The sequence below is a fragment of the Syngnathoides biaculeatus genome, chromosome 9 (genome assembly GCF_019802595.1).
Source record: "Syngnathoides biaculeatus isolate LvHL_M chromosome 9, ASM1980259v1, whole genome shotgun sequence".
NCBI lineage: Eukaryota > Metazoa > Chordata > Actinopteri > Syngnathiformes > Syngnathidae > Syngnathoides > Syngnathoides biaculeatus.
This window is the reverse complement of record NC_084648.1, coordinates 32,115,365-32,137,829: the sequence shown is the minus strand read 5'-3', so window position 1 is coordinate 32,137,829 and position 22,465 is coordinate 32,115,365. Positions and strand designations below refer to the sequence as shown.

Here is a 22,465-nt window from a genome sequence, read left to right as displayed (position 1 = left end):
TGCTCAGGGAGAAGGCTAGGTGACACTGACAGAATCTGAGGCTGTTGCTGCTTGGGTTCTGCACTGAGCAACTGGACCATTTCCCCCAGTGATTGCCAAGTAAGATTCTGCTTTGACCCACCAGGCCAGGTCCGGAGGCAGACCCACCGAAGCCATATACCCTGTGGTGCCATTTCCATTTAAATGGAGTCTTATACCATCTTAATGAACATTAAACATCCATCCATCTTCTTTGCCGCTTATCCTCACAAGGGTCGCGGGAGTGCTGGAGCCTATCCCAACTGTCAACGGGCAGGAGGCGGGGTACACCCTGAACTGGTTGCCAGCTAATCGCAGGGCACAGAGAGTCAAACATCCACACTCACAATCACACCAAGGGGCAATTTAGAGTGTCCAATTAATGTTGCATGTTTTTGGGACGTGGGAGGAAACTGGAGTGCCGGGAGAAAACCTACGCAGGCACGGGGAGAATATGCAAACGCCACACAGGTGGGGCCGGGATTGAACCAGAGTCCTCAGAACTGTGAGGCCAACGCTTTCCAGCTGCCCCACCGTGCTGCAATATTAAACATCACCCGACTATTTGATAAATGTTGCCCACTGAACATCCGTTGCAACCTGGCCATACAGGAAGGCGGACCCCCCATCTGCAGTCGCTTTAAGGTTTCTTTTTCTTTTGTCCAAATAGGGTTTTTAGTTTTTCATTGCCTGATTGGGGGTGGGGTTGGATTCGATATCGTCAATAATTGACAACTGTGGGCCTGTGCATTTTTGTGTTTAACGGCGATACTGGATAAATAAACAACTTGGATCCCCAGTGCCTTGCCATGTTTCAATATTAGTCAAAAGATGCTTTATCTGCATTGGTTATGTCTGTTTATACAAGTGTGTCTGCATTTATTTTGGAGGATGGGAGGGGTGTGTTTTCGTATTCATCCTTCTATTTTATTTTGATCTCTGTGAAGAACTTTGAGTGGCATTTTTAATGTATGAAAAAAGGAAGCTAGAATTCGATCAAAACATGCGTTAAGCACTGCAAGACAAAAAAATAATGAACAAACATTTGTGAGCCTTTAAGCAGCACACAATTGCCGACTCCAAAAGTCTGCCATGAGGTTGTGGATCCAAAGGTCTTTGTCTTTGAGTTTGGTGTCCACTAAATACACAGTTATTTTGCGCTCCCACAGTTCTCCCTTGGCTCTTTCCGACTCATCTTGTACACTTTCGATCTGGGCCACAAGTGCTTGCTTCTCCACATGGTTCCTGAAGACTATGGATGCCTCCTCTGACCAGTGGCACTTTGGCACACCTGCAGGACAGAAAGTAAAAGTTGCTTGATAGATGATTGGACCTGGCATATAATGTGGTTGCACATGTTAAAAAGCCTCAACACATGCAGGGATGAGAATGACCAATTTGGAAAAACACTGAAAATGTCTGTCGATGGGGGGGATATTTTTTGCTCCTATCGGAACACAGAGTGCACAGCACTTTGCTGGCAATGTCCACTTTTTGTATGTGTTCCGTTAGACATGTTGATACCGTTTTCGGTCCTATCTGCACGGTTACACTTTTTTCAAGCCATGCCCGTCTGAAACAGTTTTTGATTCCAGCGTCCTTGTCAATTGCCCTCGCTTGATCTTCATCCTTTTTTTCTAAAACTTTCGCCATCGTAAAACTTTGAACACACCGTCGCTCAGTTCGCGCTAAGTCCTACACACCATTACTTAGCTAACAAGTTACAGTGCGATTTCTGAGAACCGAGAACACACGTACATGGCAATGGTGAAACTCGATTAACCACTAACACGATGGGATCGTTATACTGTATAACTCTGTTGTCCAATCAAGTAATCTGCCGCAAACAAGTTTTCATGTTTATGTCACAAAATGCAAATATTTACACTACCGAGCAAGTTAGAACGGCATATGATAGTCGTGCTTGTGCTGGCACGAAGCTGAACTTGCAGCTCGGAGCCCACCACCGAGAGGCAGGCACACGATAACCGACCCCTACCTGAGCAAGTTAGAACGGCATATGATAGTCGTGCTTGTGCTGGCACGAAGCTGAACTTGCAGCTCGGAGCCCACCACCGAGAGGCAGGCGCACGATACCCGACCCCTACCCCCCTGAAATTTTCCCAACGGATTTGCGCTTATCTCGAGAATGGTCATTTTGGTCTGAAAAAGTCATAAATCCGCCGATCGGCGTAAAACTCTCATCCCTGCACAAGCAATGTGTTTATATGTTAGGATACATTCTACTGCATCAAGCAGAGGTCGGACCAGATCATTGCTTTTATAAGTCATAAGGCCAAAGAAAAAGTGTAGTGTTTCTGTGATTTGCTACATTTCAGAACTAGGGTCAGTAGGTATTTGTTACTGTTTTTATTTTTTGTTTTTCACAAAATAACTTTACTCCGTCTCCAGCGCATGGTGCCGCCATTTTCTTGTCAGTACTCCGTCTCCAGTGCATGGTGCCGCCATTTTCTTGTCAGTTCTCGTTAATTTAGGCTTTCTCATGCATAAGATCAAAATTCATGAACACTTGGTCCAAAAAACATGAAACAATGTCAAAAATCAGACACGGCAAAACATGAAAACGTAACTTGACTTGATACGGCTCAGTAACGCTATGACATGGGACAAAGCCGTGACAATATAGCTGACACTCCTGAACACACATGCATAGACACACAACGATCTGGCAACAAGTAGCATGAAAAATAAGCCTTAAATACACAACGTAATCAGCGCGCACGAGGAAGTGGCACAAAGCCAAGCGGCCGCCTGCCGCGGCTGCTGACAAATACCCCACTTAACTGCGCAGCAACATGCGGCCCATGTGCCCGCAAAAGCGTGCGTAGAGAACCACCCCCCTGACATATTTATTTTTACGTGGTGTAAAAATGTTCGGGTCGGTTGGGATTTTTTTTTTTTTTATGCCTTAGTAAGCTTCTCGTCCAGAGTCAAGTCTCCAATTGAGACGGGAAAGTTCCGTGTCAATTCCCAGGCAGGGCCCAATTCAAGTCGCAAGTCTTACACTTTGAATTTCAAGTCCTTCTAAGCCATTTAGACAGACACACATACACACGCGCGCGCGCGCACACACACACACACACACACACACACACACTGTTCCCTCTTTATTCGAAGGGGGGCCCCTACCCCTGCAAATCCGTGAAAAATTAATGCAGTTTTAAAATGGCTATGAATAATTTGTACCATATTTTCACAACCATGAGGCACAGTTAAGTCTTGAAATTTCTCCAAAGTAAACAGGCTGTCTTATAATATGATTTATGTATGTATGAAATTTTCATCATAGGTGCATGTCCACTGTGAGAGAGATCATCTAAAAAGAAAAAAACAGAAATCACAATGTATGATTTTTTTAACAATTTATTTGTGTGATACAGCTGCAAATAAGTATATGAACACCAGAGAAAACCTATGTTAATATTTGGTACAGTACACTCATCATTCGTCTTCCTCCAAACACGTTTTGTGGAAATATGAGCAAAAAGTTCTATTTTGGTCTCATCTGACCGCAAAACTCTCTCCCATGACTCCTCTGTATCATCCAAATGGTCATTGGCAAACTTAAGGCGGGTCTTGACATGTGCTGGTTTAAGCAGGGGAACCTTCCGTGCCATGCATGATTTCAAACCATGACGTCTTAGTGTATTACCAACAGTCACCTTGGAAACGGTGGTCCCAGCTCTTTTCAGCCCATTGACCAAGTCCTGTCGTGTAGTCTTGGGATAATTCCTGAAATTTCTAAGGATCATTGAGACCCCATGAGGTCTACTTAGGAATTTCTCCGTAGCCCTTTCCAGCCGTGTGGAATTTTACAATTTTGTCTCTGGTGTCTCTGGACAGCTCTTTGGTCTTGGCCATGTTACAAGTTTGAGTCTTACTGATTGTATGGGGTGGACAGGTGTCTTCATGCAGCTAACGACCTCACACAGGTGCATCTGATTCAGGATAACACATGAAGTGGAGGTGGACTTTTAAAGGTGGACTAACAGGTCTTTGAGAGTCAGAATTCTTGTTGATAGGTGTTGAAATACTTATTTCCAGCTGAATCACACAAATAAATCGTTAAAAAAAAAATCATACATTGTGATTTCTGGATTTTTCTTTTTAGATTATCTCTCTCACAGTAGACATGGACCTACGATGAAAATTTCAGACCCCTCCATGATTTTTAAGTGGGATAACTTGCAATATAGCAGGGTGTTCAAATACTTATTTTCTTTACTGTAAATGTTGACAAGTGAGGCGAGGTGTAACAAGACACAATCCTATTGGTTGACGTGAAGAGGTGCTGTCAGAGAGTTAATATGTTACACTACTTGGCAGATATTCCAATAAACAAAAATTCAAACATACGAGACTTTTCATTTTGGAGTCATTTGGGTTTGCGTAGGGCCAAATCCAAGATTATGTCACACTTCATGACGTGCCGTTTCTGACAAAATATGTCGGCCTAAGTATGACAAATGAGGATGTGTGTGAGGGGATGGGGGGTATAATCTTACAGGATGATTACATATCCTGTCGTGGAAATGTGAATTTCACGAGCACAAAGTAAACAACTCACCTGCCAGTTGTGCAGTGATGGCCTGAAAAGGGAGCTGTCGAAATTCCTCAATCAAAGGTTGAAGGAAGGTCCTGCGAAGAACCTCGTATTTGCCGTGGTCCAACTCATAAATGGAGATCAAGTCATTGGACAGAACCCCCTTCACCACTGCACGGTACCAACTACATAGAGGGAGTCACAGATTAAGTACCAGTTGTAGAAGACGACAATTTCATCTACATGGTTGTGCATCACCTAACATACTTTTTGTCTATTTTGGCTGCATAGATGTCTCCTTTCTTTATTTCCATAACTGTGCTGGTCACCGTCTGATTGTAATAGAGTACCATCTCTCCCATCAACAAGACCAATTTATGCAGGCCCTGCCATGGTTGCAGTACAAAGTAACCAGGGTGGCAAGCTGATTGTATATAGACATCCATGTTCTGGCCAGGCTGAAAAATACAGCACAGAAAAAATGATTAAGAGATCCAGCGACTGGTTGACTGTACTAATTGATGATGCTGTCCTATTATGCTACAGGTCAGACATCTGTGTGGTCTCCAAAGACTGTGGCCCAGTGTTTCTCAACCTTGATTCCACCAATGCACATATTTCGAATCAGGAAAACCTTACAGCATTATTATCAAACGGAGCAGTGGAAGACTGGTTAGCACATTTGCCTCACAGCTCTGAGTTCCTGGACTCAATTCCGGCCTTGCCCGTTATGAAGTTTGCGTGTTCTCCCTGGTTTTCTCTCACATCACAAAAACATGCATGGAAGATTACTTGAAAAATCGAAATTCATTGTTTTATGCTGTATGTGCCCTGCGATTGGCTAGCAACCAGTTGAGACTGTACCCCGCCTCTCGCCCAAGGATACCTGGGATAGATTAAGGCACACCCGCAACCCAAGTGAGGACAAGCAGTACAGTACAGAAGATGGATGGATACTGCCCAATAAATAAACAAACAAATACATGAAACAATTATGTACAGTATACTGAAATAATGACTTTGTTGTGATTTATTAACAAATTTAATTACCCTGTGTAGTTGAATGCAAAGCTTACATATTTACGGGAATTAAAGATGCACACAAATGTGAAATAATTTGATAATTTTACGCTGCGTGCACAGTTTCTCAAAGGTGCAGATTCACTGTTAGCATAGTCTTTGTAAGATCAGAGGGGCACTGACTCTTAGGGTAGGGCCAATGACTGCCACTCGAGAACCTGGCAGTCATACTCCCATGGGGGAGGTGGGTTTTACACTTAGTTTCATGGCAGTGCTCCCGTGGGCAGATCCCCGGGCTGGATGGCAGCTTGGCATGGGGTTCCCCTCACCTACCCTCCTTTCCCAACAAAAATTCTCATCATTCTCCCATCCTCGGGCTGGACTAGGACTGACCACATTGAGTCCCTGGTGCCACCACCAATGTGGCCAATGTTATGGGTGCCGCGACGGTACCGGCGGACGACCCTTTGTACCTCAGCATGGGACGTGTCTTGTCCGCAGGGTTGCTCTCGGGCGGACCCATGGTCCATGTTCTCTCCTTGATTGATTGGTTGTCGTCCTTAGCCTCCGTGTTGTGGAAAACAGCAATTATAGGAGATTTCTATCAGGTTTATGCATGCACAAGGATGTGAATTCTCTTGCATGTGTCCATAAGCACACACCCATGGGATTCTTTCACTGGGTGTGGGACTACTCATGTATTGAAAGAAATAACTCATGTATATGCGAAGTGCTTATGTATCCCCCTACATATATTTTTGTTCCATAGATTCCTTATCTCATTCGCACCACATTTCAGTTGTATAGATTCATCCAGTTCGACAGATTGAATCAGACCTTAAATGTAGTTTAATTAAAGTACTAAGAAATCAAAGAGGAACCTCAAAAACATCACTGTGACACAGTAACACTGTTCAGGCATAAAAGGAATGCAGATCTTCAATTCTGCTTCATCAAACAGCCAAACAGGACCCAAAAAAAAAAAAAAGAGGAAATTCTTCTTAGGATCTAATCTTAATACATTACTTACTGGACATCCTTATTTCGACATGATTCCTTTGCCGAATATTGTACACAAACTCTTCCTCATACTCACCGGGGGGAGCTCGTGTGGTGGGGGCATCCTAGCGGTTCTATCTGCCGAAGAGGATTCACATAGTCCTGGATGAAGATGTGTTGGGGTGTTTAAAGCCAGTCTCATGACTGAGGCACTGCAATCTAGAGTTTGGAGAGAAACGTGTGCAAATAAACTGTTCAAATTGGTCGGAACAAAATAAGTTAATCGATTTGTACAGTTTGAAGGTTGGTGATATTCATGTGAGCATGTCAGTGTTCTCACCATCAGTGGCCATTAAAGACTTTTTGCTGTTGAGTGTCTGCCATCTGTCTGGATTGCTCAACTGATGGTTGATGCTCTGGTACATGTCTTCACAGTCAGCATCAACATGTAGATTTATGTGCAAGAGTCTACCACCTTTGTCCTCCTCTAACTTCAAAATCTAAAACAAGTAAAGAGAAGTCATAGTTGTGGAGATGTGGGCTACACTAGTCTTAGTTGTACTGGTGCAGCAAAAAGTTAAAAAGGAAAAAAAAAACAGTTTAGTCCAGTTTACTGTACTTCACATTCACATTGGCAAGGGTGCACAATAAAATGACAAAAAGCTATGCATTAAGTCACTGCAACACTTATTGTTTATTCCAAACAAAAATGTTGATTTTATTGTTTGCAATTTTTACTGGTGTACTGTTTTTTACTGGTTGTAATGTTTTTTTTTTTTTTTTTTTTCAAGGAATCTGACACGCCCCCTGAGCAACTTCGATAGTTTGGAAATATAAATTATCCAAACAATAACCGTTGGGTCAACTTTAACTAAAAAGTACAGATATTCAAAAGAGTTAAAATCAACCAGTATAATTTCTTTACATTGAAATACTGACACATGAGCATTCTTGGCTATGCTTGGTGGTATTGCACATTACGAGATCAGTCCCTCTGCATTATTTCCCCAAATTCCCCAATAGTTTAAAATTCATCTAAAAGTCCACCTTTCCGTATTGCGTGTCTGTGAGTTCAGTTGACTGCTGAAATAAACTATTATTTCTCTTAATGTAGCAAGCCTTTTAGATGATTGAGACTCAACATTTATTATGCGTTGAACCAAACCAATGTATGAAAGGGGAGTCCGCCCCCTTATGGGCACAATTTTTTTTTAATAAAGAACACTGTTAAATGGTGACCTCCGCCTACTTCTAACTGTGTAAATACTGGGCAATCATAATATTTTGAAAAGTGAGCGATCTACAGGGCCAGTGCTACAGATAGGCCTAATCGTATTAACAGTTGGCAATCATATAATATTTGAGAAATTTATGTCCAACTTACCATTGTAATTCGTGGTTTGGAATGTTCCTGGATATTTTTTGCTCCTATCGGAACACAGAGTGCACAGCACTTTGCTGGGAACGTCCACTTTTTGTATGTGTTCGGTTAGACATATTGATACAGTTTTCGTTCCTATCTGCACGGTTGCACTTTTTTGAAGCCATGCCCGTCTGAAACAGTTTTTTACCCCATGGTTTTTATCAATTTTACCTGGCACGATAGTCTTCTTTTTGGTCCAAGATTTTCGCCATACTGGCAAATGTGAAGATCGGTCGATAACATATGCGTACGTATCTCTATAAGTTATAACTATGCCGGAGTAAACAGAATGCTTCTCTATGAAATGTTGACATCAGAGTGATAATACAGACGAAATACCGCCAAAATGCTGCCGGAAATTGGAATGCTGTCATTATAAACACCAAATTTAATTTAAAACAGATAGCAATGCCGTAAACCGATAGCAATGGCGTTTTCCGCTATCACAACTGTGACGAATTTTACAACGAGCGTTGCCGATAGATGCTGGCAGCCAGCCTTGATCACAGCCATACCCAACCCTACCCCCCCAAATTTTCGCAACGGATTTACACGTTTCACAAAAATTACAATTTCAGCTGAAGAAACTCGGAATTCCGTGACTCCACGGAAAATTCTCCTCCCTGTAAACAGCAGGATCTAAATGATAGAGCTTTTACTTGATCAAACGAAACACACCAACAAAGCAATCACACAAAAACTTGGCTTCAGCCAAACAAATCACATGCGTGAACACAACATATTGGACACCCAACAAGTAGCATAATGGGCAGTCCCATTGCAATAACTGCCACGACATAAATACCACATATAACACTTGTATGCTTAATGCCAGCTAACAGGTACCAGTAAGTTACCTTCATTTTACAATTCTCAACCCCAAGGAGAGCATCCTTTAACCATGAAAGAACATCTGGGCTCCAGTCTCCCTCTGGGACAATCACATCAACCAGACGGCATCTGATGGCCTAAACAAATTGCACAAGAGCATCGTAAATGTTCACTACATATAAAATACTGTATTTCAAAACCGAGTATAATGCGCACCCGCAAAGTTGACCTAAAAAGAAAAAAAAAAAAACAAAAAAACAGGAAAACCATTCTACCAAAGTACAATGTGCACCACCAATTTGCTGCTATCCATTAGCTCAAAATATTAGGAATTATCTGTATTTATATTTTGCTAGGTTTTTACTTTGTTTGTACTTGTATTGTTTTTCAAAAAAAATGGACTGTACAAAAATCATTAATAATAATCATTGTGCATGTGCTGATGTAGCAGTAATATAATCTCTGGATAGGCCACGGGACATGCTTGTCCTGGTCCCTGTAATTGTCAGAACAGAATCCCTCAACCAACTAAAATAAATGCTCAAACATGGCACATTTTATTAATACTGTTGATAACACATATTACAGTTTTAAAATATAAACTATTTAACAATGTTTAACTTAAACATATTTTTGCATGAAATATTTGTGTATAAAACGTTTGTGCATAGTGCAGTTTATCCTCTATTTATTACACATCCTTAGCCAAGCCTTCAAAAGATGCATCCGAGTCATCTCCAATCCGAAAAAAGATCCATACTAGCTACCTTTGGTGCATGGCAGTGGAACTCATCATTGATGACTTGGTCCAGTTCCAGTGCCTTTTGCATTGCACCCTTAACATTCCATCTTGCTCCCACTGCATGTTATCATCTGTGACATCCATGGCGTTTGTGAAGAAACATTTTTTTGATTCCAAGAGTTTGGGTTGCGCAGCGCAGCTTCTCCCCCTCCATTCTGTACCAGCTTTCACTATAGTGTCAGGTGTCAAAACAACGTGAGCTCAAACTATGTAGAAAAGAGCATAATAGCCACATTTAGAAAAAGTGAGCATTTCTATTGTGTGTGCGCGTTCCTTTTTTTTTTTTTCATGCGTCCATGTTGTTCATACTACGTACTTTGAGCTCACGTTGTTTTGATACCCAGCTGAAGTCATTAACCTATCATAATTTTGCGCTACTTCCGGGTTGGCAGCATCATCAACACGAGTGATGACATGTTTCTTTAAAAAGCAGCTGCACAACTAGCCGTTGTAGTTTAAGTTAAAACAAACTCATGGGCAGTCGTTTCTGATATTTGATGTAATAGCAACAAGCATGCTACACAAACGATCATAAAATGCAGGCTCCCCGAGGTGCTCAGAGAGCTCAGGTTGGGGGCGCACATTACCGTGATATATATAAATGTGTAACAGAAGACATTGAATATCATATCGAAATGTATACATTTATACGGATTTTTTACCATTATGTACCTGTATACAACTATACAATGTGATTGTATTTTTTATTTTTCATCCATACCTAAATATAATGTGCTCTATTTACTATTTAAAAATATTTTTGGAAAAATATGCACATTTTTTGGGGGGAAAAATTACGGTACCTCTACTTACAAAATTAATTCATTCTGTAATGTGAACTTGTCATCAGTAGAAGCTCTTTTTACATGTAAACAGCCTAAAATCCATTCCAACCCCCCGCAAAAAAATAACCATTTAAAGTACATGATGTAAAGAATAATACAAATTTTGTTCATTTACCTTTAGCGTTGGGCGACTTGGGAAAAGAAAGGCTGAGTAAGAAGCAAAAAGCATCATGGGAGACGGAGGAGGAAGCAAACGTTTGCCAGCTGTGAGATAACATGCATACGAATGTACGCACGCACAGAACTTAATTCATGGTGAAGAAAAATGAATAAACTTGCAAAAAATAAACGAAAAACTCAAAAAGCTCTATTGCGCCACTTTCAAAACAAGGTACAGTAAGTTTATGTTTATTGGAATTTGCGAGCTGCGAATCTAGCGCCTATTTTTTCCTTTTGTATCCTGCATTTTCTTCGTAACTAGGGACGTTTTTCGAGGATGCATTTTGTAACCTGAATTTTCCTTTACGAGAGACATTCGTAAGTAGAGGTACCACTGGATAGTGTCACGCGCTCTAAACTGCATAGTTTCCCCTTGCCCATTCGCGGTTCACCATTCTTGGTCACGCATATACACAGATTTTGCTCCCCAAGGTTTTTTTTCTTTTAATTTACCTTATTTTCATACACGTAGAGGTCTTACATTTTCTTCTAAATAGACAAAACGCCACATAAGACATGGCACCTTATAATGAGTTCCAACATTTGTTCAAATGCTGTGTGGCTTCTCCAACAAAGTACACTTAAACAGAGATTACATCGTTAGCATGCATACAAACACGCGTTTTACCGTGTATGAAATCTACCATAAGATGGGCCCCACGACACAGTGAGGACCAAATGCAAATGCATCAAAAGCTTACATTGGCCCACATGCTGCCTGCCTGTGAAGGCAGGTCACTACTGATGATGATATACACACTCATGGTGAAAACTGTCGCACCACAGCAAGCAGAATATCATAACTACCAAATAATAAAACAAATAAAGGTGACTCATGAAATTGACAAAAAAAATTAACTTTAAACACTATTAGCATGCATCCAGCATGCTTGGCAGCTGTCCCAGCATACTGTGTGGCACTAAGGACCTCCATAGTGCCGCAAAGCATGCAGGGAGCATGTTAATGGTGTTTAAAGTGCATGTTTTGTGTCTATTTCTTGAGTCATTCTTCTGCTTTATTTACTAGTTTTGCTATTCTGTTTGGAATGGTGTGATCATTTTAGTTTCGATATGACACCATCAGTGTGTACAACATCATCAGTAATAATGGTCAGTGTGTGGGCCAATGTAAGCTTCTTCTGCTTACAGATTTAAATTGAAAATTTTCCTCACTGCCTCATGAGCACCATCATACGGTAACTTACATGCACATTAAAATGTGATGGCATGCTTGCTAACAGCGTAACCAGTGCGTTGAAGTGTACTTCGGTGAACAAGTCACACAACAGTTGTGCACAGAAGGGAAGCTGTCCAATTAAATTTAAGGCTTATAAGTGCATCTTATGATAACAAAAAATGGTACATATTTTATACCACATAGGTATAATAATACAGCATCCTTTATTCACAGATTTTCATTATTTGCGGGGGTGTAAGGAACGTAACCCCTGTGAATAACGGTAACAATGCATGAACATTTGGTAAGAATTTAACTTCTGTAGATAAAAGGTTTGACTAAATGTCATATAAGAGGAAGTTACCTCTCCAAAGAGACAAACCTGTGGCGGGATGAGGGTAAAGTCTTGGATAAAAATAATGGGTATCTCTCGAAGTTCAGTCACCTCAACAGTTGCTGGTACACCCAAATCAATTAAGACAACCTCAATGATCCTATTGTCATAAAGGTTGGTTATCTGAAAACAAGAGAGATGAGAAAATGCTCTTTCAAAATTCATTCCAGTAATATATATTTTTTCCGAGTCCAAAAAAAGCATTGAATTCAAAGGTTATTATTATCAACTAATGATTAACCTTAATCCAATCTATGGATATGTGGCCACGAAACAAAATGTTCCCACCCCGCTTTGCTTTTTCATGACAATGACCTTATGCAAAACACATTTTGTTCATTTTTCATTTTCCGTCACACTGTCTTGTGATCGATGCAATGAGAACCTCTGGTATAACTGAATTTCCTTTGACATGGCTCACGATTTTGATGACTTTCGACTTTAATGTACTCACAGTACGTGAAGTAGCTCTGAATATGCGCTTTCGGCATAACTTCCGTACATGCTCAGTACGGTTAACTTGGATTTCCTCTTTCCAGGTAAATAGAGGTTGGTTTGGAGCAATTTTGTTTAGTTAACGTTTATGAAATAAACAAATTAATGTCAAGACGTCTTGAGAGAATGCAAGGGGAGGGGCGTTACTGTTACTCGTGTTAGTGCCACAACATGGCTACGCTCGTAAAAGCAAAACAACGAACTCAAACACAATGTTGTCAACTAATATCCGGATTAATTTTTGGCAATATTTGCTCAAATTTCTGCAGGATTTTTCGCAAAAACTTGAAAATCTGGAATGCTGGGAAAATCTGGAGGACTTTCATCACTGTATTTATGCCAGTGACAGAACAGATTAATGGTCTTCTATTAGATGGCAGTAAGGACATACTAAATTAATTAGTGAATCAAATGTTTTTTTTTTGGTGTGCTATGAGATTTTTCAATTGCAAAATATGTGCTTTGACTCCAAAAAGGTTGGAATTCGCTGTTCTGGTCGGATCATGTGTTCAACAGAACGGCAGTATCTTTACACACAACCACAAGCGCTAGCACTAGCTCTCTAGACGACGTTTGTTGATGGCTTGCATTCTGTATCGTGTTAAAAGTACATCAACATACCTCAAGCACGCCTTAGACACCTGTCCTAAGCACTGCTAACTTTTTTTTACCTTATTTTCTTCTTATAATACAGTCGGCGCAATGCACATGTTGTCATCCCCGCGCTAACGAGTGTATCCGGGCGCATTGGAATTGATACAATCAGGCATGTGATGTGATGTGATGAAAAAAGACTGAAAAATAGGAGGCCTGGGGGCTGCAAGCATGATCAAAGGATGATAGTTTTATAAATTGTATTATGAATGAAATATTAATAAAAATGCTATAAATAAATGCTCTTCTCTTTTCAAAATGTACACAATATGATCGTTCATTATTTAGGTGCATACCTTTATCCCAAAAAATAAAAAATTCAAATACAAATTCAATTAAGTAAATTACTAGAAGTGAAAACTAAATAGAATTCAGATTTGGATTATGGCATGCAAGCGTGCTTTCATATTGTATCCATTCAAAAACATTTTCATTTCTTGATTTTGTAAATGATTGAAACGCATGAATTTGACTATTAATGTCATGTTCCGTTATCAGTAAATTATATACAGACATTTTTACAAGTAATTGCTTCTGAACTCTCACCACTAAGCCCGTGAGCGTTCCGTTTGACCACTGTGAGCAACAGACACTGTGGTCAGATCAGTGTCATCCATTGACGCTACATGACTCATTAAAGATTCAGATTGCAGCATTTACATTGCCATCAGAACATTTTTAAGAACAATTTTGTTTTTGCAAACCTACAATGAAAATGTCTGACAAAAAAAAATACATTGCTAACCAAACCAAGCCAACTATTAACTATAAATTTGAAAGGTCGCTTCCAACTTTTTCTTTTTTTTTTAACCCACAATGATATCCCTGTTTTTCTTGGTGTAAAGCTGAATTGTTGCTTGCAGAATATCTTTCGCAATGCATGTTGAAAGCTGAATGATGCTCACAAACAGGTTTAAAGTTAATGTTATGTTGCCTCCTATATTTAAAACACAGAATTAGCTTTTTGTGCAATGTATTGTCTGTGCTTTTATCCTTGATCAGGCTGTGCCAAGGTGGAATTTTAACATTAGACACCATCTCATCCTGTACTTTCTACTCTGGATTCAGACCAGACCTTTTTTTACTCAAAAAAAAAAAAAAAAAAAAAGAATCTCTTTCAGTTTCACCACTTTTTCTTCTATTATTCACATACCCCGACATTCATTAAAGCAACACTTTTTTTAAATTTCACCATTATTATTGACTGCACTGCCGATCCCACGCCTGTGTGGAGTTTGCATGTTCTCCCCGTGCCTCCGTGAGTTTTCTCTGGGCACTCCAGTTTCCTTCCACATCCCAAAAACATGCAATATTAATTGGACACTTTAAATTGCCCCTAGGTGTGATTGTGAGTGGGGATGTTTGACTCTCTGTGCCCTGCGATTGGCTGGCAACCAGTTCAGGATGTACCCCGCCTCCTGCCTGTTGATATCTGGGATAGGCTCCAGCACTCCCCGCGACCCTCGTGAGGATAAGCGGCAAAAAAAAATGGATGGATAGTCTACCCAAAAGAAAAGCAATTACAATGGAAACAAGGCATGGAAACATAAAAAGATCGGCGAAAGGAGTAACACAGACGAACACCGGTAAAGACTTTGGCTTCAATCGGTCGACCATATCAATTGACCCCTCCGTAGAAAGTCATCCGCGTCACTGACCAATCAGAGGCCAGAGATCTGCATAAATGTTGGCGTCCGCCATTACCTATGACAACGTTGCATGGTCCAGTATAGCTTTTGTTAGCGTTTTATCGCGTATTTGGGTTCTTTAACAATAGATAGAGGTGTAGTCACGGACTTTGTGATAGTGACGACAGGTATCCTGAAAGGCTAGTTGGTGGAGTTCAATTCGTACCCTTTCCAAAACCGAAGACCCAGTACGAAAAATGTCTTCGATGGATCAAACTTTGTGGAAGACGGCATGATCAACTGAATCCATCTAAAATCAACCGGAACAGAAGACCAAGTACGAAAAATGTCTTCGATGGATCAAACTTTGTGGAAGATCGTATGATCAACTGAATCCATCTAAAATCAACCGGACTTTGTTAGCATGAAGGTATGCCTTATATTTGATTTTCAATACATGTCTCATATAAATGAATTAGCAGTTCTTCGCTTGCATAACATAGCTACATTTGAATGATTGACACACTTGATCTGTGTTGAGCGATATTTTGCGATGATCTGACTGCACAAACGTGTCTTTGTTCGGCGGCTCCCAAGCTAAGCTAAACCGGACTTTGTTTGTTAGCACGAAGGTATGTCCTATATTTGATTTTCAATACATGTCTCATATGAATGAATTAGCAGTTCTTCACTTGCATAACATAGCTACGTGTGAATGATTGACACACTTGATCTGTGTTGAGCGATATTTTGCGATGATCTGACAGCACAAACGTGTCTCTGTTCGGCGGCTACCGAGCTAAGCTAAACCGGACTACCGAGTCCTTAAAGCCTTCGACGTGCACCGAGACACCAAGACTGAAGGAAGGATGTTTGAGGACACTATAAAGTAGTGATTGTCGTACTCGGTCGGGACTTACGTAGGTTCGGCACTAATTCAGGAATAATTATTGAGGGGAGCGCGTGACATTACACAAAGAAAACGAGAGAAACAACTCGTAAATCAAGCCTCGCCTTCTTTTCCTTCATACGGCGGTTCACAAACGGCTATACAGATTCACATACAGATTCTGCACACAAGTGTGATATGTAACACGAAAATAGTAAACTGTCAATGACGAATTCGTCTTTGGGTTATAATATATTATATTATGTGGCTTCTCGGTCTTCCTCTGACTCCGGAAAGATCTTGCGCTAATATCAATGGTTTCTCCGTTGATATGCATGTAAATACCATTGAAATACCCCTCGCTGAAATACTTGAAGCCCTGCTGTCTGCTTTTCAACGATATTTCACTATTCGCTAAGAATGTGAGTGAGAAATCAGCTGGTAAATCGGACAATTTCGCTCTAGTCTTTTCTTCCTGCGCCGCCATTTTTGCTAATTGTTTGTCTGAGGTTAGCACACGTGGGGTAACGTAACTTCAGGAGGCGTGGTTAAGTGCCCTGTACGGAGGGGTCAATTAAGAACAAAGGCCATATTTTAGCACACATGAAGGGTTTCGCACCTACGACGGATACAGTGATCACAACAACTTTTTTTCTGAAGGAAAAAAACAAAACAAAGCAACATTCGATCATTGCCGAGATGGAAAAATTACTTGGGTCATGGATCGAGGATCAGAATCAACGTTGGCTTAATATCAGCCTAATGTTCAATAAGGGAAAAGGCACTGCGTATTATTACTTTGAAAGAGCAGAAAGGCAAGGACGCTGAGGAGGAATTTACCGCTAACAAGGGCTACCTGCACATGCTTCCTTTGCAATAATTCAGCACAGCCTCCCTTCATTTTTCGTCATTCACCTCTCGCAGTCACGGTAAGTACAGCATCATATTGTTTTTTTTTAATTTTAATATACTTTAGTTTTTTCATACAAACCACCAACACCACCCATTTTCTGGGTCACGTGAGTGCTGGAGCCAATCCCAGCTGTCATTGTAAATTTTGACTAACAATGAAATCTGATTTATGCCGAAATTCAAGTTATGTCACTAGTGTAGGAATGGATCTCGGTCGTAGACAGAGGACTCCCTGTACCTCCCTCCTTCCTTAAATCCATTGTGGTTCCCTCAACATTGCATTTCCTTTGCTGCTGGTAGCACCGCTGTCTTTCTTTAGGCCAATGCCAAACAAAGTACTGGAAAAATGTTTCTTGTCTCGGCAACACCCTGCGAGCGTTCGGCATTGCTCGGCTACCGGGTCAATATGAGTTCAGCTTTGCTCGGGTGTTCAGACTCAGAGAATTGGGTCTAATGACGAGGCATTTTTATGCTGGTTTTCTGAATTGTACGACTCCCGGATCGTTCAAACTCTCAAGTTCCACTGTATTACTGAGGCAAAAACTCTACTCACCTGACTAATTATCAGCCCTTATCACTGATTAATGGAGATTATGATTATCTTTGAAGCCCTTCCAGCCAGCAAGACTTGAAAACGTACTCCAAATGATAATCCACGAGGAACAAACAAGTTTCTTAATTGAAGGTAGACGTTCCACAAATAATGCCAGACCACTTTTAAATTTAAGAAGCATGTCAGCGTAAAAATCCAAAGGTAATTATCATACATTATATCATCATATCACCTCACTTACACGGTGGTCCTACTGATGTTTAAAAATTACATAATCACTCCCACCACACTTCAGTTGTACAGCTGGGTCCACGGCTCATCCTTCCATGCTACCCTATATTGTCCTGTCCTTCCCTCACAGTGTGTAGCACAAGTGAGCCATACAACACTCAAATCCAATGTGTCATTCTACTAGTTACGTTCTACTTTCTCATCTTGTTTACAGCTTGTGCTTTTTTCAGCCCATTTAGTTACCTTTTCACACTACTTTTTTTCCTGCTACTCCCCTTTAAAAACTTTTTTGTTCGACTGGATGATTGCAAAACTCAATATTCATCAGAATACAGCAGCAATCGTAAACACAAAAAAAGAATAGAAACCAAAAGATTTTCAGATGCGTCCGGTATACAAAGTTGCTGGGGTAAATGCATTCAAATAAATACTGATGCAATTAGTTCTTAATGATTATGACTGTAGGGCAATGATTATGTTTAACAATTGAATAGTATGCAGAATACCTTTTTCCCCATTACAAAATATACTGTGATAACTGTCCCATGGAAATGTTGGCAATGTTTAAAATATGGAAATTCAAACAAACTGTTCTGATATTATCCATGGTTTGGCAGCTCTGCAGTCAGAGCCATGAATGCAGTTTTATTAAGTGATATACAGTGAAGAAATTAAGTGATATACAGCAAATAAAAATGTATTTGAACACCCGGCTATATTCCAAGTTATCCCACTTAGAAATCATGGGGGGGGTCTGAAATTTTCATCGTAGGTGCATGTCCACTGTGAGAGATAATCGAAAACAAAAACTCCAGAAATCAAAATGTATGATTTATTAACGATTTAGTTCTGTGATACAGCTGTAAATAAGTATTTGAACGACTGTTTATCAACTAGAATTAACTGTTTATTTCAAAGGTTAACTAGCAACTTCAGTACAATCACTTGAAACAAAATACTCAGTGTCACAGTCAACCTTGTGCCTAATTGGTTGATGGGTAAAAGAATCAACGTTTTACAGTATTTGGTTGTTACTTTCATTTTCAATATTCACTAGTCTCGTGTGCAGTTAACTTTCATGCCAAAATAGTGAGTTTCAGTGTGTACCCTTAAAAATAAAATAATCAAATGTTCATTTTAGTCGATGCTGTGGACTGCTAAGAAAACGTATGCTCATAATTTGGATATTTATTTAAACCATGCAAACTTTTTGGACCTATCCCCCTATGAGAATCAGAATCTTTTAGAACTGGAATTGAGACTGGAATCGCTCAAATTCAAATGATGCCCAACCCTACTAGTGATAGTAGTTAGGTACTGTACGCAGGGGACAGTTGTTCTGGAAGTGTGTGTGTTTCTTTCAGCTTGTCCCTTTCGGGGTCGCCACAGCATGTCATCTCAGATATATATATATGTTTGGCACAACTTTTACGCCGGATGCACTTCCTGACGCAACCCTTCTCAGGGAGTGGAGGCCCCAGTGGGATACGAACCCACAACCCCTGGTTTACCAAACCAGTCCTCTAACCACTGAGCTACGGGGCCTCACAGGGACAGTTGCTCTGGAAGTACAACCATCAAAACTACAGATGACTACAAAGTTAAATATTTTCAGGATTAATAACACGCACTTTCAATGCTATTTAGATCCTTAGTGCCACAAAGCATCCTTGGAGCCCTACAATGCTGTAGCGTCGCTGGGAGGCTGGAAGCGCTCCCAGCATGCTTTGCGACCCCCTTTACTATTAATTATTTGCATTGATTTGCAAGGCATTAAATAGATTTGTTTTTGCAGCCCCAAGAATTTGGTCATTCTCCAGGAACCAAAAGGTTGGTACAATCAGAATCAGCTTTATTGGCCAAGTATGTAAACAACACACAAGGAATTTGTCTCTGGTAGTTGGAGCCGCCCTAGTATAACAGTACGAAAAACAGTAGACAGTCAGTTGACAGGGAACATTTTCTTTTAATCCAGGTATGAAAAGGATCCAGAGTGTCATAGGATTTAGAGCAGTTAGAATACGCATTAGAGCAATAGCCCAGTGCAATGACCTTTGTGCAAAGGGTCTCAAGACTTCAAGGACTGTATGCACTGGAAAGTGACTTGTCGGATTGTCTATCGTATATAAGCAGGGTGTGACAACAAACTCGAGGCAGACAATTGGCAGCATGTTGTAGTGGAATTGTAAGTTAGCTGTTAAATAAATTAATTGCGGGAGATTGTTCGGTAGCGCTTACAGTGAAGAAAATAAGTATTTGAACACCCTACAAGTTCTCCCACTTAGAAATCATTGAGGGGTCTGAAATTTTCATCATAGATGCATGTCCACTGTGAGAGAGATAATCAAAAGAAAAATCCAGAAATCACAATGTATGACCTTTTTTTAATGATTTATTTGTGTGATACAGCTGCAAATAAGTATTTGAACACCCGTCTATCAGCTAGAATTCTGACACTCAAAGACCTGTTAGTCCGCCTTTAAAAGTTCACCATGCCTACACATATCCTAAATCAGATGCACCTGTGTGAGGTCGTTAGCTGCATAAAGACACCTGTCCACCCCATACAATCAGTAAGACTAACTTGTAATATGGCCAAGACCAAAGAGCTGTCTAAAGACACCAGAGACAAAATTGTACAACTCCAGACAGCTGGAAACGGCTACGGAGAAATTGCCAAGCAGCTTGGTGAAAAAAGGTTCACTGTTGGAGCAATCAATAGAAAATGGAAGCAACTAAACATGACAGTCGATCTTAATCGGCGTGGAGCCTCATGCAAGATATCACCTCATGGGGTCTCAATGATCTTTAGAAAGGTGAGGAATCAACCCAGGACTACACAACAGGACTTAGTCAATGACCTCAAAAGAGCTGGCACCACCGTTTCCAAAGTTGGTAATACACTAAGACGTCATGGTTTGAAATCATGCATGGCACGGAAGGTCCCCCTCCTTAAACCAGCACATGTCAAGGCCGTCTTAAGTTTGCCAATGACCATTTGAATGATTCAAAGGAGTCATGGGAGAAAGTTTTGTGGTCAGATCAGACGAAAATTTAACTTTTTGGTCATTATTCCAATAACCGTGTTTGGGGGAAGACGAATGATGAGTTCCATCCCAAGAACACCATCCCTACTGTGAAGTATGGGGGTGGGAGCATCATTCTTTGGGGGTGTTTTTCTGCACATGGGACAGGACGACTGCAGTGTATTAAGGAGAGGATGACCGCGGCCAAGCATTGTGAGATTTTGGGGAACAACCTCTTTCCTTCAGTCAGAGCATTGAAGATGGGTCGTGGCTGGGTCTTTCAACATGACAAGGACCTGAAGCACATAGCCAGGAAAATCAAGGAGTGGCTCCGTAAGAAGCATATCAAGGTTCTGGTGTGGCCTAGCCAGTCTCCAGGCCTAAAACCAATAGAAAATCTTTGGAGGGAGCTGAAACTCCGTGTTTCTCAGCGACAGCCCAGAAACCTCTCTGATCTAGAGAGGATCTGTGTGGAAGAGTGGGTCAAAATCCCCTCTGGAGTGTGTGTAAACCTCGTGAACTACAGGAAACGTTTAACCTCTGTAATTGCAAACAAAGGCTACTGTACCAATATTAACATTGGTTTTCTCAGGTGTTGGAATACTTATTTGTAGCTGTATAACACAAATCCTTTAAAAAAAAAAAAAAAAAATCATACATTTGTTATTTCTGGAGTTTTCTTTTTAGATTATCTCTTTCACAGTGGACATGCCACTACGATAAAAATTTCAGACCCCTCCATGATTTCTAAGTGGGAGAACTTGCAATATAGCAGGGTGTTCAAATACCTATTTTCTCACATAAGTCATTTGTTTCAGCATTCTGTTTTCATACATGGGTTCCTCAATTTAGGTTTTGGTCAATTTTGATTTAGGTGCATGATTAGAATCAATCACTCAATCACTGAGCTCTTACTGGAAAAAGAATGACAATAAAATGAGGCATACCTCTGCTCTGGACCATTTATCTTTGTAGCAGGTCAGACACATCTTACCATGGAAGGGTTTAGAAACCAAGTACTCAGACGTTATCTGATGAAAACAGATTTTTAAATGCACATACAGTACTGCAGATCATTTCAATAAGATGAACCATAGTGTCTGAGAGCAGATATTACTTTTAAAACCCTATTAATGGAGGCTCCAAATGAGTGTTATGGAGCCAACACTTTTGTTGCTAAATAAGATAGTTAACTACTCTCCAGGTACAATATGGGTTTTTTGGTGGAGGTTGAGCTACCTGGGAGATGAAAAACGCTTTTATTTTTTCCAACAACATGTTGAGTCTTGCGGTTCCTCTGCAGGGCAGCTGGCAGAAGACAATGCCATCTCCACACACATTTGTGACACATACACCCTGATAGGTAGAATTCACCTAAAGGAAAGAGATAAATGACAGTCACACAACACAGTAAGAAACACGAAAATGAGACCTTAGAGTCGGAAAGAAACTCAACCTTTTACAGCCCTCAAAAACTATTTCACATTCTTCATGCTATTGATGTAAATGCTGGTTGTGAACATACTGCATGAGTAGGCCTGTCATAATTACTCTCTCAACTTATTGTCCTTTTGAATAAAATGGAAATGATAGTTTTTTTTGGAATGAATAAACGGTCAGGGCGGCATGGTGGAGCAGCTGGAAAGCATTGGCCTCACATTTCTGAGGACCCAAGTTCAATCCGAGCCCTCTATGTGAGGGGTTTGCATGTTCTCCCCATGGCTGCGTGGGTTTTCTCTGGGCATTACGGTTTCCTCCCGCATCCCAAAAACATGCAACATTAATTGGACACTCTAAATTGCCCCTCGGTGTGATTGTGAGTGTGGCTGTTTGTCTCTATGTGCC

The 22,465-nt window shown here is 40.6% G+C and overlaps 1 protein-coding gene across 5 annotated transcripts in view; it reads right to left on the bottom strand.

The window, feature by feature from the left end:
• tdrd7a (tudor domain containing 7 a) overlaps positions 1 to 22,465 on the bottom strand; it is a 46,209-nt gene continuing 23,744 nt past the window's right edge. For 3 of the 5 annotated variants that reach the window (XM_061829876.1, XM_061829875.1, XM_061829877.1), the window contains exons 16-24: positions 21,860 to 21,994; positions 21,568 to 21,651; positions 12,221 to 12,355; positions 8,882 to 8,992; positions 6,942 to 7,101; positions 6,699 to 6,820; positions 4,850 to 5,040; positions 4,607 to 4,767; positions 1 to 1,309 (exon numbers count right to left, since the gene is read on the bottom strand). In XM_061829876.1, coding sequence (XP_061685860.1) covers positions 1,074 to 1,309; positions 4,607 to 4,767; positions 4,850 to 5,040; positions 6,699 to 6,820; positions 6,942 to 7,101; positions 8,882 to 8,992; positions 12,221 to 12,355; positions 21,568 to 21,651; positions 21,860 to 21,994 — 1,335 coding nt within the window. In that variant the 3' untranslated portion in view covers positions 1 to 1,073. Of the gene's footprint in view, positions 1,310 to 4,606; positions 4,768 to 4,849; positions 5,041 to 6,075; positions 6,168 to 6,698; positions 6,821 to 6,941; positions 7,102 to 8,881; positions 8,993 to 12,220; positions 12,356 to 21,567; positions 21,652 to 21,859; positions 21,995 to 22,465 lie in introns of those variants that run through there. The other 2 variants (XM_061829878.1, XR_009796400.1) reach the window with 2 other exon arrangements.